This window comes from Puntigrus tetrazona, unplaced genomic scaffold (genome assembly GCF_018831695.1).
Source record: "Puntigrus tetrazona isolate hp1 unplaced genomic scaffold, ASM1883169v1 S000001170, whole genome shotgun sequence".
Taxonomy (NCBI): domain Eukaryota; kingdom Metazoa; phylum Chordata; class Actinopteri; order Cypriniformes; family Cyprinidae; genus Puntigrus; species Puntigrus tetrazona.
Genome location: NW_025048756.1, coordinates 220,960 through 244,408, shown reverse-complemented (window position 1 = coordinate 244,408; position 23,449 = coordinate 220,960). Strand labels below are relative to the sequence as shown.

Genomic DNA, 23,449 nt, shown 5'->3' with positions numbered 1-23,449 from the left:
TCAGATGTGCTTTGAGGTCTACTTTTGAAGCAAGGAGTGTTCAGGTTTCTCACACTGTTGTGTCTCGGAAAGAGGCACTTAACACATAATTGCTGCAGGTGTGCTGCAACACGACACCCTTGACCCCACGCAGCTTGTCTGAAAGCAAGTCTGAAAACCTGAAAAAGCCACGCACGAGACTCCACCATATGACCTAGTAGCAATTTATTTGATGTGCATCGGCACAAGAATTAAATCCATCTGACCTGGTTAAACGCCGTTTGTCCTAGTAGTGTATGAACTCAATATATCACGGCTCTGCATTTTAGCACTTTAAAATTCTACAATACCCACAATAATATAGTTTGCCCAGACAAAACCGCATGTAATCACCAGAAAGGGCTAATATTTCGAATCCTTTGGTTACTCTTCTTTTGGTGTTCAACCGAAGCTATAAAAACGGTCCACAGCGACAAGCGGATGTAAAGCATGTCGGTTCTGTGTACGCTGCAGTATCTGTAGAATTTCATGAATGAGCTTCTTATCTTAACAGAAAAGACACTCGAGCTCAAAAGAAAAATGACGGACACACCTGCTCCCGAGCAAATCTTGAGCTTTCTGAGCCACGCCATGTGAAAATAACACAAGGGCTTTTGTCACTTCTGGTACACCCTGTACACGGTGAGAAGTGTGCATGACCCAGTCTCACGTTCACAGGCCTGTTTAAATGTGTGCGTTTGGGTCCCATTCAAAAGTAAAAGATTAGGACTTTTTGAAAGGAACCGATATAATCTGATCTGAGACGAAACACTCAAGAATGCCACTTCTGAAAAATACCCGTCTGCTTGTGTGTTATTATTACCTTTAATGCCCAATTAGCCTGGTATTGTACCACACGTTCTCTAAATTCCACAGCGTAACTAGACACTAACCTAGACGTCATCCATTAGCCTGGCAAGTTAAATATCTGACATTTATATTTTTATAACAAATGCATATAATAAATAAATCATTGCTTCAACAATGAAAGCATAACATGAAACGTAAAGAAGTAATAAAATAATAATAATAACAATTTATTATCATCATCATCCAGTATTTTTAACCGCCACAAATAATTTTAATTATTGTTTTTATATTCAAAAACATTTTTATATATATATATATATGTATATATATGTATATATATATATATATATATATATATGTATATATATATATATATATATATATATATATATATAGTTAAAAATATACTGTTCCCCTCCCCTTCTTATATAAATTATGAGTAGCTCGTAGTTTGACAATGAACAGTTTCAATGTATCTTCTCCGGCTCTGAGCCCTTCCTACACACTCATAATGCATGTATGCATGAGCGTTCACTATAGGGCTAAAGAGAGACATTTACAATAAGAAACAAGAGGCAGACAGTCCATGACAAGATCTTTTGTTCTGAGAACAGCTCCAGCAGTGTTACTGTATAACTCTGCAGAGACGGACGTCACTTCCAGGAATGTTTCCACCAAACATCAATTTTATCATTGTCCACAGCTCCCACACTCTGGAGAAGTCCGACCGTCTGAATGGACTACTGACGAGCGATAAACATGGACGGCTTTTAATATTGTTTTGAATTACGTGGATCCGCACTTGTCCAGCTCTCTTCACATTTTTAAGCACGGAAAAATCTGGTGATGATTCTAGAGGAAGGACATTCGGAGCATCACAGTTTCCAGTGCATTTAAAGGCATTGTCACATGGCTATTCTTACAGGAAGAACTAAAACCGGATTCGATATGAGGCAGTGTGTGTCATTCGCTTACTCACACGAGAATCAAGTACAATGTTTACCTCAAAGGAAATGCTTATCTTTAACATATATCTGAAGTTTATAATTTTCTTGACTAAACTCAAGACGTCGTGTAGATTCCTTCTTAATCTCCCTTAAAGCAAAGAGAAAGATCCCTTTCAGACAGCGCAGAAAACACATACTTCGATGACAACCTCTTTGTAGATGTAACATAAACTAAATCACATGACACACAGGTGCAGGGCTAAATATTGAGTATGTACTGAGAATATCGCACTGTTTTTGATTTGATGACTCACAATGAGAGAAATATGGAAAATGATTCATTCTGTGAATCGGCTCGAACTGTTCGTTTTAAAGAACCAGTTTGAAAAGTACTTTATTTCCATCGTAATTCAAAAAACATCCCCACAGAGTACTTTTCATGCATTTTCATTTATCTTGTTAAAACATTATTAATATCGGACATTGTTAAGAAAATGCTGCATATAAAAGAAACGATTTAATGTCACTGTTGGATATTAGTTTTTTGTGGCTGACTGTGGAATCGTTAATTAAATCGTTCTTTTTAAAGTCATTTATAATTACATACTCAAGGGTGGAAAACACTGAGCTATGTTCTTCACACCTTAATTCTTTTCCAACTGTGCTCGTTGGCACCCAGGCATGTTTATAGTGACCGATAAACTAGCTCTGATAAACTCTGGCCTGAAGTCAAACACTCCTGACAGCCAGAACAAAAGCGGTTTTTAACTAGACATGGTCTACACCTAGACCGATTCCAGAAAATCAGGAACGCTTGGGTGTTTTCAACTGTGTGCATCAACCCGCTGAAGCAATTTCAACTTCTGATGAATGCTTTACCACCATGTACTTAAACGTTAACAGAACTGTAGCACGCTCTGTTGAATAATAAATATAAGGACTTATTTATCAAGCACATTGCCTTGAGAAAGCAAAAATCTCAGAAGAAGAGTGACCCTTCATCATATGACTGCTTCACACACACACACACACACACACACACACTGTTGAGCTTTTCCACAGCTGACTGTTAGCTTATGATACTCAACAGCTGATAGACGATCTGCAGCTCTGCTTGAGCTACAAATCATCAAAAAACAACACAGCGGCTTCACCTGAACGCTCTACACTCTACGCTCATTCATTGGGAATAAATGTATTTCCATGCATATTGTCCTAGACATGCATGTTTGCAGAGGCAGGAGGAAATAACATCCCTAAGCCAGGACTAATGATCTAAATGGCTGGAAACCACAGTAAGTGCATGAGGGGGGATGCATTTAGAGCAGTCACGATGGAAGGGACGACACCGCAGGGCAGATGTAGACTACCGATCAAATCAGGGCCGATGCAACAAACATCTAATACAATCACCTGAACACAAACTGATTTATTTTTCTGTCATATAAACACAAATAAAGGCGTTTTGTCTTATTGTAATAAGTTTAATAAATCTATCACATCAGGTCAGCAAACCGGGTGAAGGACTCCTGCTAATCAAACAATGTATTAATGTAAGGATAAATCACGCTGATGCTCTGACACCGTTAACCGTTTCGCTGCCGAAGCAAAAATGAATTCAACAAGCGGCTGAACCGGATTCATTCTTTACCTTTATATTTCTCGAGCACGTCCTCGTACGCCTGGAGATACTCCAATTCGTCAGCGAGCATGTACGGAGCCGGTCCGTAGCGGGCCATTGGAGCGGTCGAGGCTGGTCATTTACCGGCCGCACTGGCGAACTGAAGCCTGACCGATCGGCGCCGCTGCTCCGTTACCGGCGACGCCCTGCGTCCCCTCCCAGATCCGTCAACCGGCCAATGAGCGCGACTTCCTCTGCCGCTTCAGCGGTGCATCTCGGCCGTGCGCCGGCGAGGGGTGATCCGCGGCTGTCCTTCGCTGTATCCCAGCAAACGCCAATAATACCAGTTCAATACTTCAAACCGGTTTTCACGGTACGCGTGCTTAATTAACGCCGCTACTCTTCCTGACACTGTTCATGTGTGGTCAGCATTCATCTGGAAAGCTATATATATATATCAAATGTCAGACTACATGAAGGGGATAATGTGTCATGCACAGTCATCCTCTATTTTAGAGGAGCACGCCGGTGGTCAGTGCTGCCATGTGTGTACGAGCGTGCTCTCCAAGGTCCTAAACCCGGAGGATTCCCGTCCTCGCGCTTGCCACGGGAACATGATGGCGCTGCGCTCCACCAGATCAACATCTTCCCAAACAGGACAAACATCTTCCCAAACAGATGCCAAATCTCAACTTTTACAACGCTAAACACCATGCAGATCTATTGTTCTATATTGCAAGGGGGAAAAAAGTGTATCTGTCAGTGGGCAGGAACCCTAATACCATTTATACCGTAGCTAATACCATTTAATATACTAATTTGTATGCTATGTATTAATTAGTGCTGGGCAACGATTTAATTGCCATTAATCGCATCAAAATAAAATAAAAAAGCTTTTTGTACTTAATATGTGTGAGTGCTTGTGTGTGTATATATATATATATATATATATATATATATATATATATATATATATATATATATATATATATATATATATGTGTGTGTGTGTGTGTGTAAATATTTTCTAAATATATGCATGTGTGTCTCTATCATTGCCCAGCACTAAAATGTCCCTGTATATACTAGTATGCAACTTTTAGAGGTAAATGTGCTACAAAATTGTACCTCACAGCATTTGTACCTTTTTCTTCTGAGTCTGTGTAGGTTAGGTGTAGATAGATAGATAGATAGATAGATAGATAGATAGATAGATAGATGTTGCCATATTATTATGGCATGTCATACTGCCATCTGGTTCTCATGCTGAGTAGGTCATAATGCTACAGAAGCCTAAGAGGGGATGTCCTTTCATTCCAGAGCATAAAAACATGCACATTACAGACTGCTGATTCATCTTTCAGCCTTGAGCTTTTAAAAACAACCCAGAATTCCAGCTACCAAAACAGTTCCACAGTGCATCAAGGGCAACGCAACGCTTACTCTTTTTCTTACGACCAAGGCAAAGATGATGATGATGACGATGACCTGCAGATTTTAGGCAGATGAAAGGCTCAGGTGTGACCAGGATCACCCATTAAACAACTTTCTTAATACCCAAACTACCCCAAACAAGCTGAACTCGTCACCGTTTGTTATTTATCCAGCTCTGTATGCACACGTGTGAACGACAGGCCTCGCCACTTTCTCTGTAAGAGCCTAATGAAGGGACGTGCATGGCTGCAGTGAGACTGGGGTGTATTTTGGATTCCTACCTGCGATTCTGAGCACCGCTCTCTCGGCGGGATCCAGCACGGATCCTCCCTGGATCTTCCGCTTCGAGCGCTCATGTCTGGGTAAATTCCACGGTAACGTGTCCCCCGGTGCCGGCGACACCGACCCAGATTTCACACTGTACTCTTCATCATCGGAGAAATCTGCCGATGAAGACATAGAACAGCGCAGGGACGCGTTCCCAGACCCCGAGCTCTGCGTGAAGAGACAATAGAAAGGCAATAAACCGCGTATTCAGCACAGGAGCGCACACAAAAACAGCGCTGCGAGCGAAAGCGACACGGTTCTCTCACGACAGACCGAGATTAAAAGAGGCATCTGCTGTTAGCAAACGATCCGAATCCGACAATAAAAGAAAGCCCTCGTCGGGATGAATCGCGCGTGGCTCCCCCGCCAGGACAAGGCAACACTCACCGCGGTGTACATCTCTAAAGGATGGGCACAGATCCTACTTCCACTTGTCGTTAACATACGGCGATGTCATTTTGGATAGAACCACACCCTTGTGGCGCTAATTCCGTCGCGTGTCGCCCGGTTTGATCCAAAGCATGAAATGGTACGAAATCCCACAGAGACGGTGTGTGTGTGTGTGTGTGTCCGTGTGTGTGAAAGAGAGCATACAAACCCACGGCGTCACCATCCACTGACACGCGCAGACTAGAACCACGGACAGAAGCCAAAGAAAGCGTCCGTCTGCTGCGGTGCTACAGCGCCATCCCTGGAGCGCCTCTCCAGATACACGACCTACCGCTCTTTCACTTTCTCGTCTCGACACCTGTGATCCTGGAACCCCAGACCGGTCGTGATCTTATAATAAGAGCTATTGATAAACAAGCTTTCCTTCGATGTGTGGTTTGTTACGATAGGGCGATATTTGGCCGAGATACAACCATTTGGGAATCTAAATATTGAGATTTAAATATGATTAACAATGCATATTAATGCATTTTGATATATTGTAGTACATTCACCAAATATCAAACACGACCTTTACTTAATATCCTAATGCCTAAAAATTATCATTTTGCCCCATTCAGTGTTGCTACAAATATAACCTTATTTAATAAGAAATATCAATGGAAAACAAAAAGAGAAATTATGAAACTTTAAAAAAAAAAAAAAAAATCCCTGTTGCATGCAACAGCTCTGATACATACAAAATGTATAGCCCTTTAATTACAAACAAGCAATACTTAAATATATTGGTGTGCTAGTACAATATATATTAGGAGACCAAGGCAAGTTATTGCATCTACTGCAAAGATGACTGAAAATGTTACAGATTAGATGTTCTCTGTGTAAAATGTAATAAGTGTAACTATTTCAAGTACATTATTTATGCATTTTGATCACTTTTAGAAGTACCCTGAGATCAAATACAGATTTTAAAAAAGTTATGACAAGACATCTAACAATGCCTTAAAAAAGCAGTGGTTACAGTTTATTTAAGGTGTCCGTGTTATTGTTTAATTATTTAATTACTGAGTAATATTAATTAACTACATGCACTGTAGGTTACTTGCATGTAAGTCTGCATATTTTTTATTTGTATTTTTATTATTATAATAGTATGTGTATGTAACATGTGTAAGGACACCTTAAAATAAAGTGTTACCAAAACAGTTCACATAAAATAATACACATGCACACACCCAAATAGGAAATAAAACAGTTACATAATAAGCATGTGTTCAAGCTCCTGAAACATTGGTGTTTCACTGGTGTTTTAAAGCAGTCACTACCATTTATGAAAGAAACAAATGAATGTGTATATGGGTGTGTAAGAAATAAAAATAAATATAATTTATTTTGTAATTAAACGATGCAATTTAGTTGCATGTAATTAGTTAGGCTACTCCCCAGCACTGCTCCTAAAGAAAAGTTGTCAAAAGGAAGTTTGCAACAGAAGACCAATATTTACCTGAGCACGGGAACTTTTTTGTGAGCCGTTGTTTAAAAAAGGTGTTTCTTTTAAAAAGTATTAATAAATTAGCAATGATTTAGCAGATTTACCAAAAAACGTACCTCTTGGTTGCAGCATTGCTTTAGATGTATATGCATGACAGCTCAGCAAAACCACGTACCCGTTATCTTCTGGGTTCAATAACAAAAAAAAGATTTTCACGCGAGGCTTGTTTAACATACTCAAATGCTAATTAACTGAACACATGTGGAAGTCTTACATTGCTAGTGACTCCACACGTTCGTGCAAGACCTGGACATTATGTTCCCCAGCATAATTACGCGATGTTTCAAAGAGCAAGAATCTGCTGTACATAAATAAACCTAAAAAAATCGCATATGCACTAAGCTTTGTAATGCCGAGCATTGGGATGTGCTGTTCATGATTGTGCCTCCAACAACGAAGATCAAGTTCCGGTGTAAGGTAATATACATCATAAGCAGCTTCACGGTATTGTTTCTGGGATATTTTTAGAACATGCTAGACACTCTCACCACTGCAGTAAGATGCTGCAATCGATCAAACAAAGAATGGACAGCAAAGTTGAGATGGGCACCCAACACACACACATTTCTGCCAATTATACAGTGTGTATAGCGGTTTAAAATGGAGGGCTGATTGCAAAGGAAGTAGGAAGAAGCCAAATCCACACATGCACAATCACTCTCATCCACATCCTGTTGTTCTGAGTATAAACATCACTTACAATTGGCCTTTGATCTCCTTCCTGCCTTTCATAAGAGTCCGGTCAGTCGAGAAAGTTAACGGTGCCCATGTTTCTACTGTTTGAATCAAAGTTTGTTTTGCTTTATGTTCCTATGACGCCCACATACATACAATTACACAAATATTGCAATTCACATATGTTCAGAGAAGAAAAAGAGGATGTTTAAAAAAGAGGATCTATCTTCATCACCACACCATCGTTAAGAATTCACCTTCACACGTTCAGGTTTATCCATTGCAAGTGCTTTATCAGCGAGTGAGAAACACAAGCTGGCTTAGCAACTTAAAGTCCATATTAAACAGTTTTGCCAACCCTCTTCTGGAATGTCATGTATTTGCGATCAAATGAAATGTGGTATGGTTTTGGTTTTCTGTAATTTTTCACATAAAGCGGTTTAGAAGTGATTGAAAAAAATGTTGGGCTTTGTAATGTCAACCAAAGATTAAATCCGATACAGGGTCCAGAGGCATAGCCAGGAATTTGGTCAAAGTTTTTTTATTTTAATTAATTAATTGTTTTATAAATAAATAAATCATACAAGAATGGCTGTGTATTAAAAACAAGCTGATTTTAGCTTAGCTCCTTTATTACATTTTACTTTTTTTATTAGACCTAAAATATGATTTTTTTATTTATTACAGCACTATTATGGTAAAGACATCTGAAGCTATTAGGGGCAACATCACTCAACAGAAAGTGATGTGTCTCAAGATAACCTCAGATATCTTTACCATTAGTGCTAAAAGAAGTGAGTGGTCTACGCTTACAGTTGAAGGTGCTCAAATAAAAATGGGATTTTAAAGAACCATTTCTGGTCCCCCAAAGAACATTTCTTTAATGGACCGTTGTTTTTCATAGAGCGAAGAACATTGAAAGAATCGTTTTGCACTATGAAGAACCTTTGTTTTGTGCGGCGAAGGTTCTTCACGGACCCACAGGTGCCAATATAGAAGCTTTATTTTCTCTAAGAATGTACTGCGAGTGAACGCCTCGTAGACGAGGGTATACCTACTGGTTTGCGTGTCGGCGTGAGCTGCACGGAGTGATAGAAGTCTGGCTGGACTCTCTTCTTCACCCTGCGCTTCCTCAGGCTCGAGTCCGGCTCGCTCTCGACGAGCGGCTTCTCTTCAGAGACGCGCGCGCGTGCGCTTCTCCTCGCGTGACGTGGGCTGTGACGGCATACCTGTCAAACAATGACCAGAATATCATCGCGGAGCAAAAATTACGAAATGCTGCAAATGATTGCAATTGCCCCTATCGTAAAATAATAACACTTGCCGCCCCCGTCTATCCTTCGCCGTTTGTTAGTTTTCCAAAATGTGCTTCTAGGTAGCATACAATATTTATACAAAAGTAGTCTTTTCTGAATTATTTATCAGCCACACATGCGCATTGCGCATTTCACGCAGTTGCTTAGGATACTACTGTATTTCTTCATCGAGATGAAAGTAACTCAATGGCTGTCAAACAAAGCAGAACATTACGCAGTTTCTTGAGAATGTCATTATTTTGGATGATTTGCTCTACTTTTCTATGACCTTGACAGACAGAGCAAGAGAAAGAGATTTACCTCAGAGCGAAAATGATGCGGCCGGAAACCAGCTTCTAGAACAAATGGGAATGATTGAAACAAACCCCACATGCATTCAGTCATATTGTGTCTTAGAGATGCTCTTCGAATAACTTTGTCTGGTCTTGAAATAAAGAACACTTTGTTAAAACACAGAACGAGAACAAACGATGACAAACGAAGCATCGCGCTCGCGCTCGGGCGCTTTGACGACCGTGTCTTTTATACAGAGGAATGAATGAAAACGTCCAATAAATACTGTGCAGCGTGCGGGTTATCGCAATGACATCCTACAGAAACACACATGTAGGGTGGACATAATGCGACGCGTCTGTCTACTCACCGCGACTCCTCGAGCGCCTCGTAAGCACGGATTTTATGGGAATGTTCTCATTACGGAGCTTCCGATGCCAGCAGCTGAGAAACAGGATCGTGGCGACAGTTCCTACCAAAAGCAATAACAGCAGCAATACGCACTGAACACTTAAGGGTCTCAATAAGACCAAAAAAGCCGCAGCAATCATTGCGATGTAGGACAGCCACTCCTACACGTATGCCTTCCTCTCTTTATGGAAATACTACGAGCGGCTATTTCATGCTGTAATGCCTCACTTGTAGGTCCCCGACATATAATCTATCTCGTGGTGTCTGTACTTCAGTAATGGACCACAACAAGCCATGACTCAGCAGGAGCCCCTGTTTTCAGAGCTCGTGCAGGGCAGCGCCAGCATCAGCAGCATCTCGTCTGAGCTCAGCAAAGCATCTATAGCGCCTCTGCGCTCGTCGAGCGTCCACGTGATGTGTTTCTGAGCATAAACACTCTTCTATAAAGCCTGGACTTGATTTCATTCATTTTTGGGACGCCTTAAACTAGTTTCATTTGAACGACTTGAATCAGATTTAACGGCAGAGCCCACGATACTTTCGTGCATGGGTCATTTACAGTTACCTTGTCATATCAGTAACGCAGTGAATAGCATTTTCTAGTAGGCTATATGACATATTTTACATTTAGGCCTAATAAGAAGCAAAGCAAGTGAAAGACGCAATGGACGGTAGCATTACCCAAAACACAAATAAAACTAAAATAAATAAATACAGTGAACATAATTCGTCGTATTCATAATAGATACGCCTAGGATAACTATAAATGTAAATATAAACAGACATTTCTGGATATGTCCTTTCCTACGAATTATAAAGGGATTACTCAGGGATGCTTGTATGAAGGATGCCTGTGCCATTAATATTGTAAACGTAGGCCCTATATGATTAATATAAACTAAGCATTTTTCACGGTACGTTATATAGTAAATCATACTTTTTAGTTAAAACAAGCAGGCTATAAAATAGCTTGTTAAATCCACAGTATGAACAATGATCTAATAATTAAGAATGAGTCAAGCATGAGTTATGCAATCATTGTTTTTTCCCTTTTTAAAAATCTAGATAATTGTAGTATTTTGTATAAAAAGCACAGTAGTAGTTATTATTATTATTATTATTATTATTATTATTATTATTATTATTATTATTATTATTATTATTATTATTATTATTATTATTATTTTTATTTATTTTTAAATAACGTTAAAAATAATAATAGATGTAGTTTGTAATTGGCGGTGAACGACTTTTATTTTGACGAGCTCACTTCCTGTCATGTTGGATTTGATGCCAGCTTCCTGCGTGCTCAGTTTTGGTAATGGTGTGCTAAGTTTAACTCGAATTAGCGTTAGATTTTGCGATTTTATCCCGGCGGTGTAGTGTTTGGAAGCGTTGTCGTTACAGAGCGGCTTTTGAGACAGTTTGTTTGGTGTGACTTTCTCTCTTTTTTTTCCTGTCGACGAGTTGTTGACATTCGTGCAAGATGTTTGCAAGATTAATTACCTCCTTTGATTTACACTAAAATGCGACCACTGTATCCACATTTAATAGAGTAAAATGACATTTAAATGTTAGTTAAAACGTTGAAGCTAGTACAGTTTGCACGTTTTTGAATGCAATACTTAATTTGACTCTGATGTCTTTTAATTGGTAGTGATTAATGTGATGCTCCACAGAGGACAGATGTGATGTCTGCTTCTACAGTCGCTGAGGAAGTGGAGGATGATGTGGAGTTTGTGTCTGTAAGTGCGCCTAAAATGTCACAGCCTTGATTTCTAATTTGAGTTATTAGGACAGTTGTTTGGATCTAGGTCTTCACACTGGGGACCTGGATTGAGCCTGTGTGATATAGCAGAACTGATTAATTCACATTAAAACACCGTTTTAGGAGGGTCCTCTCAGACCGGTGTTGGAATGCATAGACCTGCTGAGTGATGGAGAAGATGAGGGTGGCATGTCTGTTCCACACACCGTGAGTTTCCGCAAACATTGTCTAGTGGAGATTAAAAGTAAATTGCTTTGGATAAATGCATGGGGGTCTTATATAGTTGCATCGCATTTGGTCACAATCCACAGAAGGTCAAATGACGTCTGGCATCAGTCATGTCAAGCTTGAATTGTTTAATTTAGTGCATGGGTCAAATTCTTTTTATGACACTGTAGTTTTTATTGGGAGGCAGTACAAAAAGGAAACCTCAGATTAGAAAGGGTGTTAAATACAGCAGGTCTCACTCTCCCATGCCTCCCCCCTTAGTTACTATGCTCCGTAAAACACACCTCCCCCACCCCATAGAAACGCCTTGTAGTGTGACTGATGTCTGCCAGGTGAAAAATTGGATGCGAATAGGGGCTTTGGTGTTAAACACTTGCCTGGAAAAAAAAAACAAGCTTTGACCATGTTAAATTGTAAGAATTGTGTATATATATATATATATATATATATATATATATATATATATACACACACACATATATATATATATATATATATATATATATATATATATATATATATATATATATATAATACACACACACACACACACACATATGCACTTTGTATGAACTATTTAATGTATATTTCTAACGTGCATAAGCTGCATGAGATGTTTTTTCAACGCTCTTGTTACGTCCTTGTTGTGCTTTAAATGCAATGCTCAGATCGAGGAGCAGGTTGACCAGCAGAGGGCTCATGCTATGTCCACACTCGACAGACTGGCACGGCAAGTGGCTGTGGAAAAACTGGAGAGGCTTGAGAAGTGCAAAGCTTTTAAGGTTCGACTTTTCTCACTCCTTATAGAATTATAAAAGAAAATGCATAATTGCATATACCGTCACTCAAGGTTAAAGAACCGTTATCCAGAAGTGAAAGCTATTTGTTTGTGAGAGCAGATTTGTGGAAATGTAGCATTGCTTCAGTCTCTCAGTCCAAACAGCTGATAAAAAACGGTCCGATTTGGGGTTTTTTCTTTCGAGAAAGAATGAAAATATACATAAACAAGATATTTATTTGGCGTTTAACAGGACAAACTGTCTTTTGACTATTAAAAACAATAACTGTAACTATCTGAAATTCACGGCAACAAGTATATTCAATACAAAATAGATGGTACTGTTTTTAAATTTGGTTAAAACTACGTAAAACTGTTCTTAAATGAAAACATTAAATATTGACCATGTGAAATTAAAGGCAACAACTGCATAGTTACAGTCCAGACAACACAATAAACACACATTCAACAGTCCAACCAAAGATGCAACTCAAAAAGATACTCTTGTACAACAGAAAGCGGCTCTTATTTGTGCTCCAGTACACCAATGGCCGTTTGCCCGGTTACGGTTTATGGCCGGTCAACCTGTGCATCTCTAAATATACTCGCCCATATCTCTTTCTCTCTTCAGTCAAAAAGAAATTAAGTTTAGGTTTTTGAGGGACACCATGGATTTCAAAGGTGGTCAAGGGGTTGAAGGTCCAAAATGCCGTTTCAAGTGCAGCTTCAAAGGGCTCTACACAATCCCGGCCGAGAAATAAAGGTCTTATAGGGAAACAACTGGTCAACGAAGCTGGAAGAGGAAAACATAGATGAATAACTAACCGCTCGTCCTTTCCAGTGTGGTTACATGATGCATGGGAAGCATGATGCGTTTCAATTTGCAATGTGGACCTTCAACCTTTTGGTTGTCGTTGAAGTCCACTATATAGAGCGAAATCTTGTTTTCTTGTTGGTGTGGATTACTTGTGCATTTTTGTGATGTTTTTATCAGCTGTTCGGCACCCATTCACTGCAGGTCATCCAATGGTGAGACAGCGATGGAATGATACATCATACATGATGCATTAACGTATCTTGGATGTAAATTGTCAGCAAATTAAAACTCTTGGGCAAACCATTCTTCACTATAAAGCTTGTCGGTAACAATCTGTATTGTAAAATGAAGGTGACTTGCAATGCATGTTTAGGATGAATGATGCTGATTTGTTTTGTAGGAGAAAATAATTTCACAGCAAGCACATGGGCGGCACGAGCTTTCGGTGAGCCACAGTAATGGTGGCAGTAGCGATGCCAAGCGCTGCGTGGATATTTGGCTAAAAATGCCAGGTCTGTAATGTTGTTTTAACTTGTGTATTTCCACTAATAGTGCATGTGTGTATGCGCTGACTTTCTCTGTATTGCTCAGGTTTACAGCCCGGCACCGTGAACTCAGCCAGCTCACTGTGGAGACGCAGATCGGCCCCCGCTGCAGCAAAATGTTCTCCTCAAACCTGCCCGGTCATCAACTGCGGCAGAGTTTATGACAATGTTCCTTTGCTCGAGGGTCATCTTAAAAGGTACTTGGCACAAGTAAAAAAAAAAAAAAAAAAATGCTCAGAATTGATCTGTTTGACCAAATGTAACTTTTCATTGTCAGGTTTGATCATTCGCCCTGTGATCCCACAATTACTCTGAGAGGCAGTCCCTCTGCTTTCTTTGCCTGTGTGGACTGTGGCCACTCCTTTCACTCCAAGCAGGCGTGGAAGGACCACGTGGAATCGAAGGTATTCATTTTTATCAGTGTTTTCATATTCGAGAAGGTACATAACCAATCAGGGTTCGAAACTGTCGGCTGCTTTTAGCCTGATTCACAGCACACATGGAAATCTGAGCGTGGCAGTGCATCATTATGTCATAAACATAAAGAGGCTGTTTTAAATATTTTGATGGCAGATTGTAATCTAGAAAGGATTAAATGTGGTTCTGATTACAGATTTTTGATTTCTAATTCAGATTTATTTGGTTTAAAATAATTTCTTAATGTGAAGTTTGAATGATATGACAATTAGACATTAGACTAGATTGGAGTAGTAATTAATAATTTGAGAATGAAGTACAACAATAATAATAATTTGCAGGGTCTCATGTAATATGTCCGCCCCTACAAAATAAAAATCATTCTGCAAGAGACAAAACGTACGGACTGTAGCTTTAAATGTTCTTTTTTCTTTTTTTTTAATATTAAAACATTTTTCAGTGATGGTGATATAACCAATTTATTTTGTTCTGTTTGATTTCTGAAACCTAACATTTCTATATGAATAATTTTATTCTTAATTCAAAACCTTTTGGCATTGTGATTTAACGTAGGCCTACTTACCTTCAAGTTGAATATCACCCATGAGTGACGAGAGCATAGAAATGATTCATAGAAATGTTAATGTTGAGGACGAATCTGCATTTGTTTACATGTGTTTTGATGCAGTTTGAGAAGTATAGAACGGAGAAGAGTTAAAGAGCAGTGTTGCAGTAGTACACCAGTTTGTCTGCTCTCTCTGACCCTGACTATTAAATGGGCCAGTTGTTGTTTGCCACACAAGTTATTAAAGGAATAGTTCACCCTGAAATGAAAATTTGCTAAAAAGATTACGCATGCTTAGTTGATCCAAAATAGATGAGTTACCCTGTCAAAAAAAAAAGAAATAAATTATAAAATGTAGTTGTAAGCAGCGACTAAGAGGCAAAGCACAACAGAGATTAAATGAAGAGCTAAGCTTCCTGTAAAGACCACAGTTCTCCAACCCTACTCCTGAAGAGCGGACTTTCTGCAGGCATTAGTTTCAACCCTGCTTCAACTCACCTGTCTGTAATGAAGTATCCCTAAACACCTTGATTGGGATGTTCAGGGTTAAAGCTGAACACCAGTTTGATCAGAATCTGCTGAAGTATTGCAGAAATATAGCCTCATGTCTGAAGATGATATGAGCCAGTTTTGGTCAATTAGAGAATCAGAGCAAAACATTAATTGATTGACGGAAATTATGTATGAATGATGTTCTGTAAATCTGCTGTCTTGGATGACATGAAGTTATTACTTTAAGACCAGAACTAAGATAAAACCCTTTATCCTAAAAGATTCATTAGTAGAATTTGACCACTCTAAGTCTGACTTTGTTGTTTTATTATGGAAATGATATGAGGAAAAAAAGAAGTGGCATGTAAGCCATGCTTTTGTCTCTCGTGTTTTTGATGTCACCTCTAGGTGTCTGTCCCTGAACCTGATGGCCACAGCAGTTCCCAGAGCTATCAGCTGATTGTATGCTTTGCATGTCCTGACTGCTGCCTCCTCTTCAACACCAAGGACGAATGCCTTGAGCACATGTCTGCAAAAAAACACTTCACTCAGTCCATCGCTCTCTGGGGTGTGTGGTCTAAATTGCACATTCATCACTGTTTCCAGCTGTTTTGTGGTATTGTTAGGACTGACTGATGCGTATTATGTCTTGTTTGTTTTCTTTAACTTTTAATGTCATGTTTTGACTTTCAGAGAAAATATCAAGCTCACCCATACCGGTTCCTCGTTATGCAAAGAACCGTTTAATTGCTCTCTGTAAGGATGTTGCCTTCACCGTCAAATGCACAGCCTGTGCTAAGGTGCTCACCTCACACATGGAGGCAAGAGCACACTTCAAGTGAGTTTATATTGGTGTTTATCAGGTTAAAGTTTTACTTTCCTCAGTCCATCTGACATGATGCATGCGTATGCGTGTTAAAGGTGCATTCATTTTCATGGCTCAGTCACCAGTGGTGTAAGGATTCTTGTAGAACTGTGTTGTTTGTTCAAAGAGCCGACAGGTTTTAAGCAAATGAATAACCGGTTAACAATTTGTAACCGTATTAACATTAAAGGTGCTCGTTTGACTCCAAGTCCATATTGCAAACCAAATTCAAAATATTGGAGACGTTTTTTTTTCACCAGGCCCCTCCTACTCGGGTGTCTACATGCAGGTTGCCAGATTCCAGATTTTTTTTCTTGCAAAACAAATAAAGAACAACCCTGGTTTAACAGGTTAGAAGTGGGAATAGCCTTGTACTGTTAGTGAGAATCATTGACGACTACTGTGTAGTAAATTTGAGGTCATGTGATGTCAGCACTAATCAGTTATTCCACAAGTATTCCACATTCCAAAGTAAGCTCTTTGTAACAGAACTGACTGAGAAGAATACCCTACAGTGCAGTTTCTTAGTATTTGTACACTGACCTTTTATGTTCACTCCTGTCTGGAGAGTAGTAAACTTCTTTTGCCTGCAACAATTGCTATGTTTCCATCCAATTCTTTGAATGTAACTTTTGAGGAAAATTAGTGTATAAAACGTGAGAATAAAGCACCATTTCCATCGTGTCGAAGAACAAAATTGTCCAACTGGCACAAAGTAACAATAAAAATGAAATAAATAGTTTGCTTTGCAGACTAAACAAACTAAACTGTCATGTCATCATCATAAACTTTTTGTGATGGCAAGGTTAAGAATTATTAAAACTTTTTTTTTTTTCGTTTTATCGAAGAACAATTTTGGCAAATGTTTCCATCTTGATTTATACTCATTGTCTCATCACATGAAAACACATGGTTGGATACTTTTGTGCACTAACTACTCTGTTCTTTTGTTCTGTTTCCCAGTGTGCACTGCAATAATGGCTGTGCTATTGTCAGTGCAGATCAAAGCGTGGCTGACATCATGAGGACGATGGCGGTCATGGGTCATTGCTCCTCATGCCCCAAACCTTTTTTTAGCTTGAGTCAGATGGAGGAGCACAAAGAGCTCCTGAAACATGAGGTAAAGGGGGTCTGCAACATGAACAGGGCCCTTCTGTACTACAGCAACTACAGTGAAATCCAACTCGCTCAGAAGGCCAAGGCATGTAGGAGTGATTCAGACGGACATTCAGCTAAACGGAAAAGACCATCCAGCATAGATTCTCAAACTGAGCCAAGAAAACGTTCACAGCTCGCCTGGTTCTGTGAGTGCGGCCTACGCTTCACAGAGGAGGATCAAGCTAGAAAACACCTCCAAGCCGCCAATCAGATCTTTCACAAATGTGCAGTCTGTGGCAAGCTAACGGGAGAGTTGTCCATAGCACGACTGCACATGAGCCGGTTCCATGGTGGTGCACATTTGTCCAACTTCCTCTTCCACTGCAGACAGTGCAAAGTGGACATGCCGAGAATGGAAGACATCATGGCCCATGTTGGCGTACGCCACAGAGGGCACAGCTACTACCAGGAAAGGGAGGACGCAGTAGACGATTCGGTCTCGTCTAGTATGTCCCCCAAACCTTCCACCAGCTCCCAAAACGAAACCGTTTCCTCTTGCATCCCGCCTCCCAAAGAAGAGTCTTGGCTTTGTCGGATGTGCGAAGACCTCTTTGATTCTGAGGCGGCGGTGCGGAAACACTGCGGCGATTTGAGCAGCCATAGTTTTCAGAGGTTTGCCTGTGGCCACTGTCCGCAGAAGTTTTTCAAGGACTCCACCCTGCGGCGGCATTGCGTCAATGAGCACGGCGGAGACATTGTCCTGCGCTACTTCTGCGGGCTCTGCGATAGCATGCTGTACGACACGGAGGCAGAGTTTCTGGAGCACTACAAGAGTCTGCACAGCCAAGATTACTACTGCTTGGAAGCCCCTCCGAATAATTTCCAAGCATCCACCGAAAACAGCATTGAGAGGCCAATAGCGAGTACAAGCCCTGAGCAGCTTTGTCCTTGCATGGGTTCTGAGAAATCCAAGGTGGAAAGGAAACCGGTGTTCACAAAGTGCATGAAGCAGTTGGCCAACGAAAATAAATGCAGTTACTGCTGTCGCCAGTGTGACAAAAACACGCCCACCTACGCTGAGATGAAGACGCACATCCTCCTGACACACAAGGCCCAGAGAAATGAGAAGAGTTTTGATGTTCTGTGCACCATTTGCTCACAGAGCCACAAAGATATACCCAGTTTCCATTCACATTACCATAAGCATCACTGCCAGTCAAAACCTTGCGCTTCTTTCCGACCCAGTGGTGCAGATGAGAAACCGGCCTCCTCCACCAGCATAATAAATGCAGACGAGATCTTCCCTCAGAGTAATGGTGAGGTTTCCATTTAGTGTCTGGGTGGATATCAAGTTACTGGCTTGATTCCCCCTTAATGATGAGTCCAGCTGAATTATAGATCAATTAGTCTAGCAATAAACTAATAGTACACCACTACACCGGACTTATAGTTTTCATTTTTCTTTGCATATGTGTCATAAATATCAAATGTACACATACAGGTGTGTGTGTGTGAGATTTGTGACACATAGCTCAAGACAAATGATGAAAACTATAATAAATGCCATAGTAGGAAGTACGGGAATGATAAAACTATATATATATATATACATATTCCTATACATACACATGAAAGTTTAATTACCTTTTTTTTTTCCCAGTGGTGAAGTTTCAAGATGTAAAGAATGCCATTATCTCAAGTATTCTTGAAGATAAAAAAGAGGTGACTGTTTCACCGGATGGTGATGGTGGGTTTTCAACTGTTTTGTTTTTGTTTTGGTCTAGAAGTGGTATTTCAGTAATACTTTGTTTTAGATTGGCAGCGTTACGTTTCAGTTTAGCACTGTGATGATTCAAATAAATATGGAAATGTGACATTGAAGTGCCTACCATTTGTTTCTCCTTTAGACAAATTTGATCAGGACATAAAACTGGCTTTGGCTTTAAGTGCAGAGGAGGCCAGGAAATCAAAAGAGTTGGATATTGGTAATAAGTTATCTTTGTAATATTGTGACATCTTATTGCTGCTTTTCTGAACAATGAATGGGCTGTATTGTATTTTTATAGTATGTCAGAGCTCATTGAATATATGCTATTCATTCATTAATCAAATTGATTATTTTGCCAGCTTTACATGCATGAAGAATATTATCATTGTAGGTATGTTTCATTTTATGGAGCTTAGTCTCAGTTTAATGTTTATTGTAATAGGTGTCATTTTAGGCAGGGTTCTTGAAAACACATGATTCAGTGTCTGGCCTGGGTTTTGTTTTAAGTTTTTGGTGTAACCTCACAGATGTTGAATGTCACTGCAGCAGTACAATAGTTTGAGTAATCACTGGCTGAAACACCCACACATTATATATATATATATATATATATATATATATATATATATATATATATATATATATATATATATATATATATATATATATATATAACAAGGTTGTTTAAAGTTTAAAAATGAATAAATAATAATAATTGCACATTTTTGCATTCTCATTTTGCAGAGATGGAAGAAGCCTTGAAAAGAAGCTTGCAGGAGTTTTGATATGTGAAGACACAATTTGAGTGTTTGTTTTCTCATGTCTTTCATGCACTGGAGTGTGACTTTTTTTCGTTCTGTGTTTTTCCTAAGTTTAAATAAAGTAACTAAAACACATCTTGCCTGTTCCTCTCTGAGAAATCTCTTTGTGTTCTGGTTATTGTATTTTCTGTGATGTCATCTTGGCCCTTGACCCTAGAAATGAATCCCACCCTCCTTTGAAATCTCCAATGTGAACTCCTCCACTCACGTCTGAAGGAGTGTATTACCAAGGGAAGTTCCAGCCCATGTTTGGAGATGTTACTCAAGACCGCTGGAAACCGCTAGAACGTGGTCGATAAGTGCTGAGTTGTCCGGTTCGTTGCAATGAATCGGTTCTTTTGGGCGGTTCGTTTAAACGAACAGGTTTCATTCACAGAATTTTTGAGTCCTCGTACAAAGTTGTCCACTAGGGTCATACTGAGCATAAATACTAAGTTTGATGCTATAATAATAAACCGACACATATACTATTGTATGCTATATTTTACATCACTTTAAAATTACAAACTAATTATTCTGATACGTAAACGTATGCCGTTTTGATGCCGTCGGATAAATGTCTAGCATGTTTGAAAATGATTATGTTGAATCTTTAGGTTCACCCACTTTACAGTTCAGTGATTTGCAAACGCTGTGCGAATCGATTCGACCGAACCATTCTAGGAGTAAACGATTCATTCGCGGACCGGACATCGCTATACTGATCGGGCGGTCTGCTGAGTTGTATGCTATAGGTCACTGCACCCCTCAAATCATTCATTAACACGACTTGCAGCGGCTATGGCACAAGCGAAAATTAACGCTAAAATGAACGATGCATCTAAAGGCAAATTCACCCGAACGCTTTCGATGGCGGACCGGTCCGGACGGTTACTCGAAAGTCTGGATCAGATTGAGATGAGGTAAAATATTGACTGTTTTATCGGTACAGATTAAATCCAGGAAGATCCATTAAGTCTTGACCTAACTCATCCAAAGATTTGACTCTTTTGAAGTGAACGCGTTTGCTGAACGAGTAACGTTAGTGCGGATAAATATCTAACGTTATCTGAAGTTTTCAGAATGTTTTCACGGTACACACATTGCTGTTTGTAACATGTACATAGTATCAATGTCTTAATGTGTATTTGTCGAAGAAAAACATATTGGTTTTGTTTCACCGTGTACCTTAAATTTCTTGCAATGAATTTTAATGTACAAAACACGTTCCGTCTGTAATGTACAAGTAACACACACACACACACACACACATGCATATATATATATATATATATATATATATATATATATATATATATATATATATATATATATATATATATATGGATGATTTATTAACTTTTTATTTACATCTGTCTAAGTTTAAACAGTGATTTTGTTTGTTGTTAACTTCAAACTTTTCTTATATTAAGGAATTTAATAAATTATGTATCAGGTGTAACAAAAAACCACACTAGCATACATGAGATTACACCGTGAAGGTGGATGTTGACATGTTTTTAGGACAGCTGTAATTGCACATTACAGCCAGAACAGTTATTTGCATGTACTTTTTGTTGCTGGGTGTTTTTCGTCGCCTTGTGTTTCATAACTGACCATGTAAGCGGGTTTTCAGGGTTGTGTCTGGTATGAAATGATCTCACTAAATGTCTCTCAGGGTGGAGGCTCTTCGCGAGGAAGCTACCTCTATGGAGCAGGAGAGAGAGTGCTTAATCGAGATGATCCGGTCCTTACAAAACAGCCAGGAAATGAGGAGCGTTTGTGACGGTAGGCATACCATTAGCGTCTGTGGCCTCTAATGGATAACATATAAACTTCATTTCAACCTTTATTTCAGGGGAGAGGGAAGAGCTCTCTCTGACCGCCTCTAGACTCCTGGGCAGGACGTTAACTGTGAGCATTTCCGTGGATACGATCCGAAACGGCCAGCAGGAAGAGGCCTTGAAGAAAGCCACGGCCATTATCGATGAGATCGCCGGTAAAGTGCTGGAGGACATGGAGGGGGCCAGAAAGCGCCTGCAGGCCCTTCACGCCGCGTGTGTGACCGACGAGCCCGCCGTGCCGCTGGATCAGAAGTTCCAGAGCGTCGTGATCAGCTGCGCTCTGGAGGACCAGAAGAAGATCAAGAGGCGCCTGGAGACCCTCATCAGAAACATGGACAATGCTGAGAAAACCATCAAAATAATGGATAACCAGAAAGTCGATCATTCCAGTCTTACCAATGGCAAATAAAGGGTCGAGGGGACCGAGGAGAACCAAACGTGCCTCAGTACATCACAGAGACGTCTATTTGACCTCTGCCTGTACAACTGCAAGATGTATTTTTACACAAATATAGGACGTTTCCTTTTAGATGTCAAACAGTTGTTTATCATTTTGAATTTAAATGCTGTTAAAAGAAAGTCATGGAGAGCGTATGCTGTGTGCAAACATCTGACAGACGTCAGTTTCGCATACATTCTAAATCATAAACATCTTAAAGACATGTAATAGACATCTTGTAGATGTACTGCAGATAAGCACACACTCTAAAAAACAACAAACGTAAATGCAGATATAAAACGGATGTTTCTGTAATGTGCAGGTGCTATCAGGAACACAACTGATAAATGTAACCCTGGACCACAAAAACAGGCATCATCTGAAAGCTGAATAAATTAGTTTTCCATTAATGGATTGTTCGGACAATATCTGTCCTATTTGAAAACCTGGAGAATATCTGAGAAAAAGTCCCTAGCACCGCATATTACTAATCAGAAACTATGTTTTGATACATTTATGGTAGTAAATGTGCAAAATATGTATTTTTGGCTATTGCTACAAATATGCCCGTGCTATGTAGGGTTTTGTGGTCCAGGGTCACAGGCAGATTTGCAGGTTTTGTTACCACTAATAGCATCTTGGTATTATACATATTTGACTTTACTATAGCTTTACACTATAAATATATAAATTGATCATAAACCTATAAATTATATTGACCGCATACATTTTTTATTGCGTTTGAGTTATTAACTACTATAAAACGATGCAAAAATCACTGTGATTCTGTGGGGAACTGCTAGCATTCCCACTGGAAGCCCTATGAATATGATTTTCCTGGCTTGTGATTGTTATTTTTAGAGCAGCTGCACATGGTTTTCTCGCTTGCTCTGTACATTCTAATGAGAGCGCTTGGCATTTCACGTTCAGCCTTCAGGTTGGTCTTTACAGTGAAGAACGCATTACAGACAAACACAGACTGCCTTTAAGTTTAGATTTGTAAACACTTTTTGAAATGCTCGTAAAAATGAGCAATAATACCTCATAACACATTGTCGTTTGGGGTTAGGACATTTCTGTCTGAATGAATTGCAAAATAGCATGTTCAGTAGAAATGTAAAGGTTTTCTACAGTCTGTGGATTCAAGACAATGAAGTTTATAACTGTATGAGCCAATTCGTAACTTAATTAAAGTACACTGAAAGTACATTAAAGTGATAGTGACTCTTTATTTTGTCCTTTTCTGAAAAC

General features: G+C 39.5%; 3 protein-coding genes across 13 annotated transcripts in view; 2 read left to right on the top strand and 1 right to left on the bottom strand.

The window, feature by feature from the left end:
• dst (dystonin) overlaps positions 1-10,123 on the bottom strand; it is a 127,385-nt gene extending 117,262 nt beyond the window's left edge. For 3 of the 4 annotated variants that reach the window (XM_043234559.1, XM_043234558.1, XM_043234557.1), the window contains exons 1-4: positions 9,734-10,122; positions 9,391-9,425; positions 8,833-9,003; positions 5,112-5,325 (exon numbers count right to left, since the gene is read on the bottom strand). In XM_043234559.1, the coding sequence (XP_043090494.1) occupies positions 5,112-5,325; positions 8,833-9,003; positions 9,391-9,425; positions 9,734-9,914 (601 nt within the window). In that variant the 5' untranslated portion in view covers positions 9,915-10,122. Of the gene's footprint in view, positions 1-5,111; positions 5,326-8,832; positions 9,004-9,390; positions 9,426-9,733 lie in introns of all 4 variants that reach the window. The other variant, XM_043234553.1, reaches the window with a different exon arrangement.
• Positions 10,124-11,028: 905 nt separating this feature from the next.
• znf451 (zinc finger protein 451) lies at positions 11,029-20,011 on the top strand. Of its 8 annotated transcripts, XM_043234607.1 has the most exons (14): positions 11,029-11,092; positions 11,432-11,519; positions 11,666-11,749; positions 12,439-12,552; positions 13,766-13,877; positions 13,957-14,107; positions 14,188-14,314; positions 15,793-15,952; positions 16,078-16,222; positions 17,213-18,663; positions 19,008-19,094; positions 19,255-19,332; positions 19,475-19,506; positions 19,860-20,011. In XM_043234607.1, the coding sequence occupies exons 2-13, from the start codon at positions 11,466-11,468 to the stop codon at positions 19,486-19,488; spliced, it is 2,577 nt and encodes an 858-aa protein (XP_043090542.1). In that variant the 5' UTR covers positions 11,029-11,092; positions 11,432-11,465; the 3' UTR covers positions 19,489-19,506; positions 19,860-20,011. The 8 variants fall into 8 exon arrangements, with proteins under 8 accessions (XP_043090542.1, XP_043090535.1, XP_043090541.1 ...); XM_043234600.1 differs by lacking the exon at positions 19,475-19,506; XM_043234604.1 differs by lacking the exon at positions 19,475-19,506 and having other exon boundaries at positions 11,040-11,092; positions 11,454-11,519.
• Positions 20,012-20,603: 592 nt separating this feature from the next.
• On the top strand, positions 20,604-23,407 carry bag2 (BCL2 associated athanogene 2). Its single transcript, XM_043234570.1, has 3 exons — positions 20,604-20,838; positions 21,594-21,703; positions 21,774-23,407. Exons 1-3 carry the CDS (start codon positions 20,717-20,719, stop codon positions 22,166-22,168), a joined length of 627 nt encoding a protein of 208 aa, XP_043090505.1. The 5' UTR covers positions 20,604-20,716; the 3' UTR covers positions 22,169-23,407.
• Positions 23,408-23,449: the final 42 nt, after the last annotated feature.

Excerpts from the sequence above, each read along its gene's own strand:
- znf451 (XM_043234600.1), top strand. The coding sequence starts at position 11,466 with ATGTCTGCTTCTACAGTCGCTGAGGAAGTGGAGGATGATGTGGAGTTT. Across the intron at positions 11,750-12,438 it reads GCATGTCTGTTCCACACACC|ATCGAGGAGCAGGTTGACCA; the intron begins GTGAGTTTCCGC and ends TGCAATGCTCAG. Across the intron at positions 14,315-15,792 it reads AGGACCACGTGGAATCGAAG|GTGTCTGTCCCTGAACCTGA; the intron begins GTATTCATTTTT and ends TGTCACCTCTAG.
- bag2 (XM_043234570.1), top strand. The coding sequence starts at position 20,717 with ATGGCACAAGCGAAAATTAACGCTAAAATGAACGATGCATCTAAAGGC. Across the intron at positions 20,839-21,593 it reads CTGGATCAGATTGAGATGAG|GGTGGAGGCTCTTCGCGAGG; the intron begins GTAAAATATTGA and ends AATGTCTCTCAG. Across the intron at positions 21,704-21,773 it reads AATGAGGAGCGTTTGTGACG|GGGAGAGGGAAGAGCTCTCT; the intron begins GTAGGCATACCA and ends CCTTTATTTCAG.